This window comes from Nerophis lumbriciformis, linkage group LG19 (genome assembly GCF_033978685.3).
Source record: "Nerophis lumbriciformis linkage group LG19, RoL_Nlum_v2.1, whole genome shotgun sequence".
In the NCBI taxonomy this organism is placed as follows: Eukaryota; Metazoa; Chordata; class Actinopteri; order Syngnathiformes; family Syngnathidae; genus Nerophis; species Nerophis lumbriciformis.
Window position 1 is genome coordinate 30,683,642 of NC_084566.2, and position 12,328 is coordinate 30,695,969.

A 12,328-nucleotide genomic window follows, 5' to 3' on the forward strand; every position below is an offset into this window, starting at 1 on the left:
GAGTGTACATTCCTGTTACTTTCTGTTGGTAAAATATATATTTTTTACTAGCATTTCTGTAATCTAGTAACAGCATTTCATGATTAATACCCATAAATTAGCATTCATAATAACTGACAGTAGAATAAGCGCAAATCTGATTAGGGCGTTATAGCGTAAAGATCTGGAGTTTACACTTTGTGTTTGAGTTATCTGACTGTTGATATGACAAACAGTTGATGTTGGCCTAGTTTGTACGGCAGACAATGACCAGTTTTTCTAAATATAAGATCGTTGGCAAGTATGCCAATGTTTTCCAAAACAGCTCATTTGAAAGAAGTATGAAGGAAGACAAAATTGTTTTAAAAATATCTCCGTCATCTCTCCGTGGTTCAAGTTCAAATTTTCTAGACTTACGCAGATCCTAACAACACAAAAACAGGAACCAACATGTACCAATATGCAAGAAAAGTCCAGGTGCCCTTTAAAACCAAAAATGCATTGAAAATCTCCTAAAACACAGTCAGTAGGGATGTATTGACATCTTCCTTAAGCAGTCAGGGTTGTGCTCATGGCTATAGAATGTCTTAAAACTGTCCAAAAACTCTCAATGTCCTGATAAAGGCCCAACAACGTCTTTTTTTTTTGAGGAAACAAAAATGCGCAAACATTCCGCAGAAATCAATGGTCAACTTTTACAACTGTGCCATCAGCAGTGTCCTCACTTACGGATTTTTAGTGTGGTTTGCTAGCTGCACTGAAGCGAACCAACAGGCCCTCCAGCGAGTGGTTAAAGCGGCAGGGAAAATTACAAGGACGATGCTCTCAGAGATGAGTGCCATGTACACAACTCGCTGCCTAAAGCGAGTACACAACATCCTGAAGGACAGATACCACCCAGCACATGGCCTCTTCAACCTGCTACCCTCTGGAAGGAGGTATAGATCGATTCGCGCCAGGACCACCAGAATGTCTCACAGTCTGTATCCCCAGGCTGTGAGACTGCTAAATGAACAGCTTGCCCCTTTGCTGCCCCAGACCATCTTATTACCTCACTCTTCACCACCTCAATAATTGTGCTCTGGCCATTGCATTGCTGCAACATCAACGTAACACCCATCAGACATCTGACTGATCCCACCCCTGCGTCCCTCTTATCGCGGTTTTCCTGACAATGCTAAAATGGAAACTATTGTCAACCTGCACATCAATGCAGTTTCTATGCCGCTGGACAAAGCTCAAACAAAATCCCGTTGTTCATGTATGACTTAAGTGTTATTATGACAATGACAATAAAGTAATTGATTGATTGATTGATACTGTAGCAAAACAAAGTTAGGAATGTGTTAATATCCAAAAACACAGAAATGATCCTAAAGCACAGTCAGGATTGCGCTTAAGAAACAAAATGTCCTGAAATTGTCCTTAACAGTTAAGGTTGTGCCCAAGACCATACAATGTGCCAAATGTGTCTTAAACTCTCAAAATATTCCTAATATTATTGTGAAGCACAGTCAGGGTTGGGCCCAGGACCATAAATGTCTTAAAATTGTGCTAAAACTCAACAATGTCCTACAATTGTTGTAAAACAGTCAGAGTTGCGTTTAAGACCAAAAAGGTGGTAATTATGAGTGTCATAAAGTCAGCAAACACCGTCACCAAAATGAAACAAACAGCAAAGTTATTTAATTTGCAGGACAGAAGTGCTTCAGTTTGGACATGTCCCCTACCAAAGAGCCCCGAGGAGGGTTAGGACACAGAACTATTTGAGCTCATGTCTTTTATGTAACCCGACCGAAACAGACTTTTACAACTTTGGGAAAAGTTTCAGCACCTGTTTGTGAGAGGATGTCTTGTCACTGCTCGTGGCCGTGTCCTCATCGCTGGAGTCACTCTGCTTCTCCGAATGGACACAATATTGAAACACAGTAAAGATACAGTAGTATCTAATTGAAACAATGACATCACTTCAAAGTGACTGCTTACTTTATTTTCATTTTTAAAGGGATTCAGTTTGGCCATCACTCCTGCTAGCTTGCTCTGAAAATGAACGGAGGAAAAGAGTCAATGTCAGCTGGGACTTCCTGAAAAGTTGCATAGAGAAGGTGGTAGAACCTGTTTGTGGCTGGCCTGGTTCTCTGCATTGTCCAATGTCTCCTCTACATCAGCGTCTGTATTGTCCTTTCCCTAAACACATACAGTGTTAACCATTCTTCTTGCAGGAGATATTTGCAATAACAGCAAATGGCGGACATGAGCGCACCTGGTTGTCAAAGGAGAAGGTGTTTATCAAAGCACTGAAGCCACTCTGAAAGCACACACGACTCATATGATATGTTTATGTCTTTCATACTTGGTCATTTCATTGACAAGGAATATTCACTCATGATGCTAGAACCTTCTGCATCCCAACAAGTCACCTGTTTGGATTTGTGTTTCTCTGCAAGGTTTTCTTTGGAGCCTTCTAACTTCTCTTTTTCACGATACTGTAAAGCAAACAACAAACTCATGATGCATACTTTATGAATCATTTAAAAAAATCATGTGTAACGTACATTATGATGAACGCCGGGTCTGATGTATTATAAATAAAGCTCATGTATGTGTGTACCGTATTTTTCGGACTATAAGTCGCAGTTTTTTTCGTAGTTTGGCTGCGCTCCAGTGCGACTTATATATGTTTTTTCCTTCTTTATTATGCATTTTCAGCAGGTGCGACTTATACTGCGGTGCGACTTATACTCCGAAAAATACGGTAATAGTATGTAGGTTGCATGAGATTCAATAGATTTCGATTCACACTAACTCGCCATTTCATTTCTAAATATGGATGATTTTTCAAACATTTTATTTATGAAGTTGTATGACAAACAGACTCTGCCATTCGCTGTTAACATTGCGTTTATTTTATTCGCACTCTCCGTGTCCTTCAGCGATTCTCGCTGACCAAAGCGGGTTGCCTTTATTGCCATGGCCAGTAAGGCATCATGCTATCATAATTCATTAGCTTGTGGTATTAGAATAGAAAGTACTTTATTGATCCCTGGGGGAAATTCAGCACCACAGTTCGCTCACAATAGACAATAATAATAATAAATAAAATAATATATATAATATATTATATATATAATATACAAATAATATAGATATATTCTACATATACTCTACATTTAAGTGCAGTCAAGGAACATATGCATTATGCATTATACTCTAAAGGACTTTAACTATCATGCTTTAAAGGGGAACTGTACTTTTTAGGGAATTTTGCCTATCCTTCACAATCGTAAAGTGAGACAAACGCACATTTTTTTTAATGCTTTCTAACTTATAAACATTTGTCAAAGTCCGCTCACAATGGAGCCAATTCTGCCTATAAAGTCTTTTAAAAAACATTGAAAAACCTCTATTAAAATGTTATATACACACTGTAAGTATATACGGTATGTATATATAGAGGCAATGCAGCAGCTCACCGGCTCAGTATATGAACACGGTAGCTGCGTAAGCTAGTTGGCTCTCTGTGATCATCCATCCATCCATCCATTTTCTACCGCTTGTCCCTTTTGGGGTCGCGGGGGGTGCTGGAGCCTATCTCAGCTGCATTCGGGCAGAAGGCGGGGTACACCCTGGACAAGTCGCCACCTCATCACAGGGCCAACACAGATAGACAGACAGCATTCCCACTCACATTCACACACTAGGGCCAATTTAGTGTTGCCAATCAACCTATCCCCAGGTGCATGTCTTTGGAGGTGGGAGGAAGCCGATCAATGTGCAACTAAAAGTAGTTTGTCTGCGTTAGCGCTTATAATAACAATATCGCTAATACTTGGTTAATACTCAGGTCACAAACTTTAGATGGAACATTGTTGGTGGTTTTTGGATGTTTCTTTAGAGGACTTTATGGGCGCAATAGAGTACTCCCATTAGCTGCATTGTTAGCCATTTATTACAAATTAGAATGCATTAAAAAATAACATGTGTTTTTGTCTTAGATACTCTGTGCATTGCTTGCAGCACCTGAGTGCATTTGTTCAATAGCAGAATAAAATGCAGGTATGTGAGCATCCTTTGAGGGGGAAAAAAAAGAGGAAAACTGATTTATAAAAAAAAAGAAGAAAAAAAAAAAGAGGAAATTTCTATTGGCAAAAGTGCTGCCACGCCAGCCCCAAAATAATATTTTGAAAATAAAGACTACCGTATTTTTCGGACTATAAGTCGCTCCGGAGTATAAGTCGCACCGGCCGAAAATGCATAATAAAGAAGGAAAAAAACATATATAAGTCGCACTGGAGTATAAGTCGCATTTTTGGGGAAAATTTATTTGATAAAACCCAACACCAAGAATAGACATTTGAAAGGCAATTTAAAATAAATAAAGAATAGTGAACAATAGGCTGAATAAGTGTACGTTATATGAGGCATAAACAACCACCTGAGAACGTGCCTGGTATGTTAATGTAACATATTATGGTAAGAGTCATTCAAATAACTATAACATATAGAACATGCTATACGTTTACCAAACAATCTGTCACTCCTAATCGCTAAATCCCATGAAATCTTATACGTCTAGTCTCTTACGTGAATGAGCTAAATAATATTATTTGATATTTTACGGTAATGTGTTAATAATTCCACACATAAGTCGCTCCTGAGTATAAGTCGCACCCCCGGCCAAACTATGAAAAAAAATGCGACTTATAGTCCGAACGATACAGTACATTTTCTGCAATATCTACATTATATTTATTCTCTTCTCCCAACCTCTTTTGACTGTCTATTTGACACTTACATGTCCCATGTAATGTACCACTGATTTTTTGTTTTTTTTAGTAGATAATTTATGAACATTATTATCATTGAAAATGTAGTGTAAAATTCAAAAATTCTATAACATGCATGCAAATACGTTTTCCATTTGGCAACCGTATCCGGTAGCCACGCCCCCTCGGGTAATATACCTGCGGTGTTTTGACCTCGGTTTACCCTCGTCACGTCAAAAATAGACCTTCTTGCTTGCTACGAATAAATGCTCTAGAACTACAACTGGTTTGGAACCAAAAGTGCTTGGATTGTAATCGTCCAAATATGATTAGCAGCAAGGTAGAAAGCCGTCAAAAGCTGTGGCTCAGAGAGCGAATGCAGGTGACAACAAGTAAGATAACCAGATTGTGCTAACTATGATAACTCGCAAGCTTGTTTCAGCACCCATGATCATCTCCCTGTCCTGCAGTGTTTGAGTTTGAGTTTATTTCGAACATGCAAGCATACAACATGATACATCACAATCTGCAGTTTCTCTTTTCAACATGTTCGAAAAGGAGTAGGAAGAAGCAGAACTTATTTAATCCTACCCCTTTTCTTTTACATAACAGTTGCTAAAACTTTTGTTCACTTCCTGTTCTCAATTTATTCACAATATACTCCATAAGTAATCACAATAAAAATAAGTAAATAAATAATAATTGGTGAAGTAAGTTACATTTCATATGTTGAGATAAGTAAGATTATTTTGTGAGTGAAAGAATGAAAGAATGGATGAGTTAAATAAATTCAGAATGTTTATCATGGTTCTTCTTCTTTGTACTTTGTAAACACTTTAAGTTTGAAGAGTTTCTTGAAGTGGATCATATTAGTACATTGTTTGATTGCTTTGCTTAATCCATTCCATAATTTAATACCACATACTGATATACTGAAGGTCTTAAGTGTTGTACGTGCATACAAATGTTTTAAATTACATTTCTCCCTAAGATTATATTTCTCCTCTTTTTTTGAGGAGAATTCTTGTATATTCTTGGGTAGCAGGTTATAGTTTGCTTTGTGTATAATTTTAGCTGTTTGCAAATTCACTATGTCGTAGAATTTCAGTATCTTTGATTCAATAAATAAAGGATTTGTGTGTTCTCTATATCCAACATTATGTATTATTCTAACTGATCTTTTTTGTAACACCGTTAATGAATGAAGTGTACTTTTGTAATTATTTCCCTATATTTCTACACAGTAACTCAGATATGGTAACACTAGTGAGCAGTAGAGAATATGAAGTGATTTTTTGTCTAGAACATGTTTTGCTTTATTCATTATTGACGTGTTTCTTGCTACTTTATGTTGTATATTTTTTACGTGAGATTTCCAGTTCAATTTATCATCAATCATTATACCTAGAAATTCGGTTTCATTTACTCTTTCAATTTCTATTCCGTCTATTTGTATTTGACTTTCTCTTCTACTGTTACCAAATAGCATTATTTTAGTTTTACTGAGATTCAACGGTAGTCTGTTTTTGTCAAACCATCTTTTTAATTTGTTAATTTCTTCTGTTATTATTTGTAGTATCTTCTGTGTGTTCTCTCCTGAACAAAACGCTGTTGTATCATCCGCAAATAATACTAACTTTAAATCTTTTGTAACTTTACAAATGTCATTTATATATAGATTGAATAATTTAGGTCCTAGTATTGATCCCTGAGGTACACCACAGGATATATTTAGCGTTGTAGAGGTGTGTTCGCCTAGCTTCACGTATTGTTTCCTGTTCATTAGATAACTTGTAGTACGGCGTTTAGGCAATGTTCGGATCCTAAAACGTGGAAAAGATTATTGACGTGAAAATAAAACTTCAAAAATGCGGACATTTCACATGCCTGCAAATGAACTGAGTAACCCGTCATTAGTCATCTACAATCTTTGTTTATCTGAGTGGAGGCGGAACTGCTATCGACAGAGCCTCGCTAGTCATGGCTGGCAAGAAAGTACAAAAGACATGAAAAAAAATTGGAGGCCCGGAATTTAAAGTTGAATTTGTACTTACCCATCTTATGCAAGTAATTCGGCGTTGCTGTGGAATTTCGTTACGTTTTCTCTCGTGCTATGCTAAGTCAAAACAACATACCGCTGCAGGCGCACAGCACCGTAGCTGATGGTGTGCGATCATTTCCGAACGGGCAGCACAGGTAGCCTACTTTAGTTCCATTTTGTAGTTACATTATAGCGTCCTCAAAAATCGAAACATGTTAAAAGCAAGACTGAAGTTTATGCAAATTTTAGATAACAGTTACGTTAATAGATATTTTAAGACCTTTTATGAGATTGTAGGTACATTTTAGACATTTTAAGTCCTTAAGTTGAAATTGTTGGATTTAAGACTTTTTAAGACCCCACGGATACCCTGAAAGCAGGTGGACGTTAGAAAAGAAGGATAGAAGAATTTAATTTCCCAGAAAAAATAGGAAGGCTGACAGGTGTGAGGATCGTAAACTCAATTCTAAGCAAGAAAGTCGTGAATCGACAGAATTGTGCAGCTCCAAGCATATGTAAGGGCAAGCTTGCTGTCTTCTCTACAAGACTGTCGCTGTTGGCAGATAATTCATTGTCCACTTTCAAATTGTCCTAAAACACAAGGTGCGGCATTTAAGTTCAAATGCAGCTGTGCTAAAAAGTAAAAAACTACGTTTCCATGCACTAAATTAGTATGATTTCTGAACTAATCTGGTTTCTTCTATTTTCACACGTGTTTGGGAAGTCCCGGTTCATATGCTCTAACTACAATTCGACTGTTGGCCATACAATATGTGCCTTGCGTATGTTAGGGGGCGATTGTGGTCATTTCAGCTCCTTTAGCTACGTAGAAATGTAAGTAAAGGAAAAGAATGCTAAATGCTAGTAAGATAGAGATAGTAGCGGTCAATAGCAAAATCTCCTGATTTAACAAATGACTACATTACCGTATTCCACTGCTGTTTGCAGTGGAATAATGTTTTAATGTGTTTAAGCGACACGTGTGATTATTATTACCATCAGAGACATATAAACAGCATTGGATTGCTTTGACTATTTACTGTAAAATACAAACTACGGAGTGAATTATTTTTAACTGGTGGTTTACATGTCAATGGCATCTAAATTATTCTACATGAACGTTTAATTAGATAACAATGCTGCTTGTGAATGTTTTGAATTAATGAGATCAAGGCAGAGATACCTCATGTCATCTATCGCTGTTTATTATTGTTGTCTGCTTATCACTGACTAACAAAGCACACACATAATTTTTATTATGTATTGTTAGTCTCACAAGACACAGTAGCTCAGGACATGCTAGAGAGAACTGGTTTTCAACCGTATACATTCGGTGTGTTTTTTCAAAAGCCAAACACAATCAAGTTAAGGCGCTTACATGTGTTGTAATAAGCTAATTTGGAACCAGTTCATGCAATAATTTGGTTTTCTTTAGTGCATGTAAACATACAGTCTGTTATGTCAATGACCAAAATTCAGAAAATAAATTCAGAAAATATTTTTCATTGTCAATTTGTCTTGAAAGTTTAGGTATTGTGTTATCGACCACAAAATATGCTAAAAAGTTTGAAAATGGTCCCGAAACATGGCATGTGCCAACATTGACAACCAAAAGAGTTCTGGATTTTCCTGAAACTGTTAAACAGGTTCACAAATAGTCAGTTCAAGAGCTTATCCAAAATTGTAAAACCAAACTAAAAACAAAGTTGACTAAAGGAATCCCAGAAACATATTTTTAATAATATTAATGCTACTTACTTGAGATTTAGTCTTTTCTTTTAAAGGCTTTGGTGACTTTTTGAACATGTCTGCTGACTCCTGGGAAAGACCAAACATTAGTTTCAGCTGAAGATGTGTCCCTAAGTTACATCCAACAACATTTGAACTACTGATATTAACTACAGATTTGACATTTTTTGGGATACAACTACACTTTAGAGAGGATAGCTATTTATATTTATTGCATAAATAATACATATTTAATCAAAGAATACTTTGAGGTGTGCTCAGGTTTTAATTTGTACATTCACTGCTCACCTTGGTGCTCTCATTGTCATTGTTGTTGCTAGCAGAAAAATCAATATCCAGAAGATCCTGAGAAAACAAAATATGATATTTTACTTTTAGCACCTTACACACTGTAAATTAAAGTGTGATTTCAAGGTCCTAATAAGCTAATTTGGAACCAGTTCATGCAATAATTTGGTTCTTTAGTGCATGTAAACATACAGTCTGTTATGCCAATGACCAAAATTCAGAAAATAAATTCAGAAAATATTTTTCATTGTCAATTTGTCCTGAAACTTTAGGTATTGTGTTATCGACCACAAAATATGCTAAAAAGTTTGAAAATGGTCCCGAAACATGGCATGTGCCAACATTGACAACCAAAAGAGTTCTGGATTTTCCTGAAACTGTTAAACAGGTTCACAAATAGTCAGTTCAAGAGCTTATCCAAAATTGTAAAACCAAACTAAAAACAAAGTTGACTAAAGGAATCCCAGAAACATATTTTTAATAATATTAATGCTACTTACTTGAGATTTAGTCTTTTCTTTTAAAGGCTTTGGTGACTTTTTGAACATGTCTGCTGACTCCTGGGAAAGACCAAACATTAGTCTCAGCTGAACTACTGATATTAACTACAGATTTGACATTTTTTGGGATACAACTACACTTTAGAGAGGATAGCTATTTATATTTATTGCATAAATAATACATATTTAATCAAATAATACTTTGAGGTGTGCTCAGGTTTTAATTTGTACATTCACTGCTCACCTTGGTGCTCTCATTGTCATTGTTGTTGCTAGCAGAAAAATCAATATCCAGAAGATCCTGAGAAAACAAAATATGATATTTTACTTTTAGCACCTTACACACTGTAAATTAAAGTGTGATTTCAAGGTCGTGCCACCTGCGAGGGCCTGCGGGCGTGTCCCTTTTTGTAAGGTCGTTTAAAAATCCCACCGAACACGCTTGATTTGTCCTGCGGATGACGACAATATTGGATATTAGCTTCACAGGTTAACGTGAGCAAGCTAACTACGCAAGTGTGTGTCTGTGTGTGTGGGGGTGTGTGAGCAAGCGCATGCGTGCGTTGACCTTGGAAGATTTGCCGTCTAAGCTGTCGCTACTAGCTGAAATGTCTTGATTTTGCTGCAAGAGCGTTGCCTAAAAAAAGAATCGGCGTAACTAAGGCAAAATACGGCACAATCGTCTCTCAAAAATCACTCTAACTTATAAACGTTTGTCAAAGTCAGCTCACAATGGAGCAATGGGAGTAGCTCTATTCTGCCTATAAAGCCTTTAAAAAAACCCCAGATAGTTGGCTCTTTGTGATCAATGCACAACTAAAAGTAGTTTGTCTGCGTTAGCGCTTATAATAACAATATTGCTAATACTTGGTTAATATTTAGGTCACAAAATGTAGATGGAGTATTGTTGGTGGTTTTTCGATGTTTCTTTAGAGGGCTTTATGGGTGCAATAGAGTACTCCCATTAGCTGCATTGTTAGCCATTCATTACAAATTAGAATGCATTAAAAACATGTGTTCTTGTCGTAGATACTGTTGGGATTGTCAATGATAGGCAAAATAACAAAAACATGCATTTCATTTTTGACACTATGATGTCATCAGCAGGCGGTCATAGGTATATATAAAAAAGCAATAAGGTGCAGATATAAATCTATTTATTTATATCTGCACCTTATTGCTTTTTTATCCTGCACTACCGTGAGCTAATGCAATAAAATTTTGTTCTTATCTGTACTGTAAAGTTCAAATTTGAATGACAATAAAAAGGAAGTCTAAGTCTAAGTCATCAGCAGGTGAGTCAGGAGTTGTGACATCTACACAATTGAACAAAACACAAAACCAGTGAAGTTGGCACGTTCTGTAAATCGTAAATAAAAACAGAATACAATCATTTTCAAATCCTTTTCAACCTATATTCAATTAAATAGACTGCAAAGACAAATTCCTTAACGTTCGAACTGTAAAACGTTATTTTTTGCAAAATATTAGCTCATTTGCAATTTGATGCCTGCAACATGTTTCAAAAAAGCATGCACAGGTGGCAAAAAAGACTGATAAAGTTGAGGAATGCTCATCAAACACTTATTTGGAACATCCCACAGGTGAACAGGCTAATTGGGAACAGGTGGGTGCCATGATTGGGTATAAAAGAAGCTTCCATGAAATGCTCAATCATTCACAAACAAGGATAGGGTGAGGGTCACCACTTTGTGAACAAATGCGTGAGCAAATTGTTTAAGAACAACATTTCTCAACGTGCTCTTGCAAGGAATTTAGGGATTTCACCATCTACGGTCTGTAATATTATCAAAATGTTCAGAGAATCTGGAGAAATCACTGCACGTAAGCAGCTAGGCTGAAAACCAACATTGAATGCCTGTGACCTTCGATCCCTCAGGCAGTACTGCATCAAAAACCGACATCAGTGTGTAAAGGATATCACCACATGGGCTCAGGAACACTTCAGAAAACCACTGTCAGTAACTACAGTTAGTTGCTACATCTGTAAGTGCAAGTTAAAACTCTACTATGCTAAGCCAAAGCAATTTCACAACAACACCCAGAAATGCCGCCGGCTTCGCTGGGCCCGAGCTCATCCAAGATGGACTGATGCAAAGTGCAAAAGTGTTCTGTGGTCTGACGAGTCCACAGTTCAAATTGTTTCTGAAATGTCGTGTCGTCGTGTCCTCTGGAACAAAGAGGAAAAGAACCATCCGGATTGTTATAAGCGCAAAGTTCAAAAGCTAGCATCTGTGATAGTATGGTGGTGTATCAGTGCCCAAGGCATGGGTAACTTACACATCTGTGAAGGCGCCATTAATGCTGAAAGGTACATACAAGGTTTTGAGCAACATATGTTGCCATCCAAGCAACGTTATCATGGACGCCCCTGCTTATTTCAGCAAGACAATGCCAAGCCACGTGTTACAACAGCATGTCTTCATAGTAAAAGAGTGCGGGTACTAGACTGGCCTGCCTGTAGTCCAGACCTGTCTCCCATTGAAAATGTGTGGCGCATTATGAAGCGTAAAATACCACAACAAAGACCCCGGACTGTTGAACAACTTAAGCTGTACATCAAGCAAGAATCGGAAAGAATTCCAGCTAAAAAATCTTCAAAAATTGGTCTCCTCAGTTCCCAAACGTTTACTGAGTGCTGTTAAAAGGAAAGGCCATGTAACACAGTGGTAAAAATGCCCCTGTGCCAACGTTTTTGCAATTTGTTGCTGCCATTAAATTCTAAGTTAATGATTATTTGCAAAAAAAATTAAGTTTCTCAGTTGGAACATTAAATATCTTGTCTTTGCAGTGTATTCAATTGAATATAAGTTGAAAAGGGTTTGCAAATAATTGTATTCTTTTTTTATTTATGATGCAGCTGAGATAAGCTTCAGCAACCCCCGCGACCCCGAAAGGGACAAGCGGTAGAAAATGGATGGATGGATGGATGGACAACGTACCAACTGGTTTTGGGTTTTGTAGAACCTGAATGGATGAAATTT

At 37.1% G+C, this 12,328-nt stretch overlaps 1 protein-coding gene across 2 annotated transcripts in view; it reads right to left on the reverse strand.

Moving 5' to 3' along the window:
• LOC133618521 (uncharacterized) overlaps positions 1-12,328 on the reverse strand; it is a 43,377-nt gene that overhangs the window by 19,563 nt on the left and 11,486 nt on the right. For both annotated transcript variants that reach the window (XM_072915230.1, XM_072915229.1), the window contains exons 14-23: positions 9,704-9,775; positions 9,568-9,624; positions 9,324-9,383; positions 8,824-8,880; positions 8,545-8,604; positions 2,400-2,465; positions 2,243-2,287; positions 2,095-2,166; positions 1,965-2,019; positions 1,814-1,881 (exon numbers count right to left, since the gene is read on the reverse strand). In XM_072915230.1, coding sequence (XP_072771331.1) covers positions 1,814-1,881; positions 1,965-2,019; positions 2,095-2,166; positions 2,243-2,287; positions 2,400-2,465; positions 8,545-8,604; positions 8,824-8,880; positions 9,324-9,383; positions 9,568-9,624; positions 9,704-9,775 — 612 coding nt within the window. The remainder of the gene's footprint in view (positions 1-1,813; positions 1,882-1,964; positions 2,020-2,094; positions 2,167-2,242; positions 2,288-2,399; positions 2,466-8,544; positions 8,605-8,823; positions 8,881-9,323; positions 9,384-9,567; positions 9,625-9,703; positions 9,776-12,328) is intronic.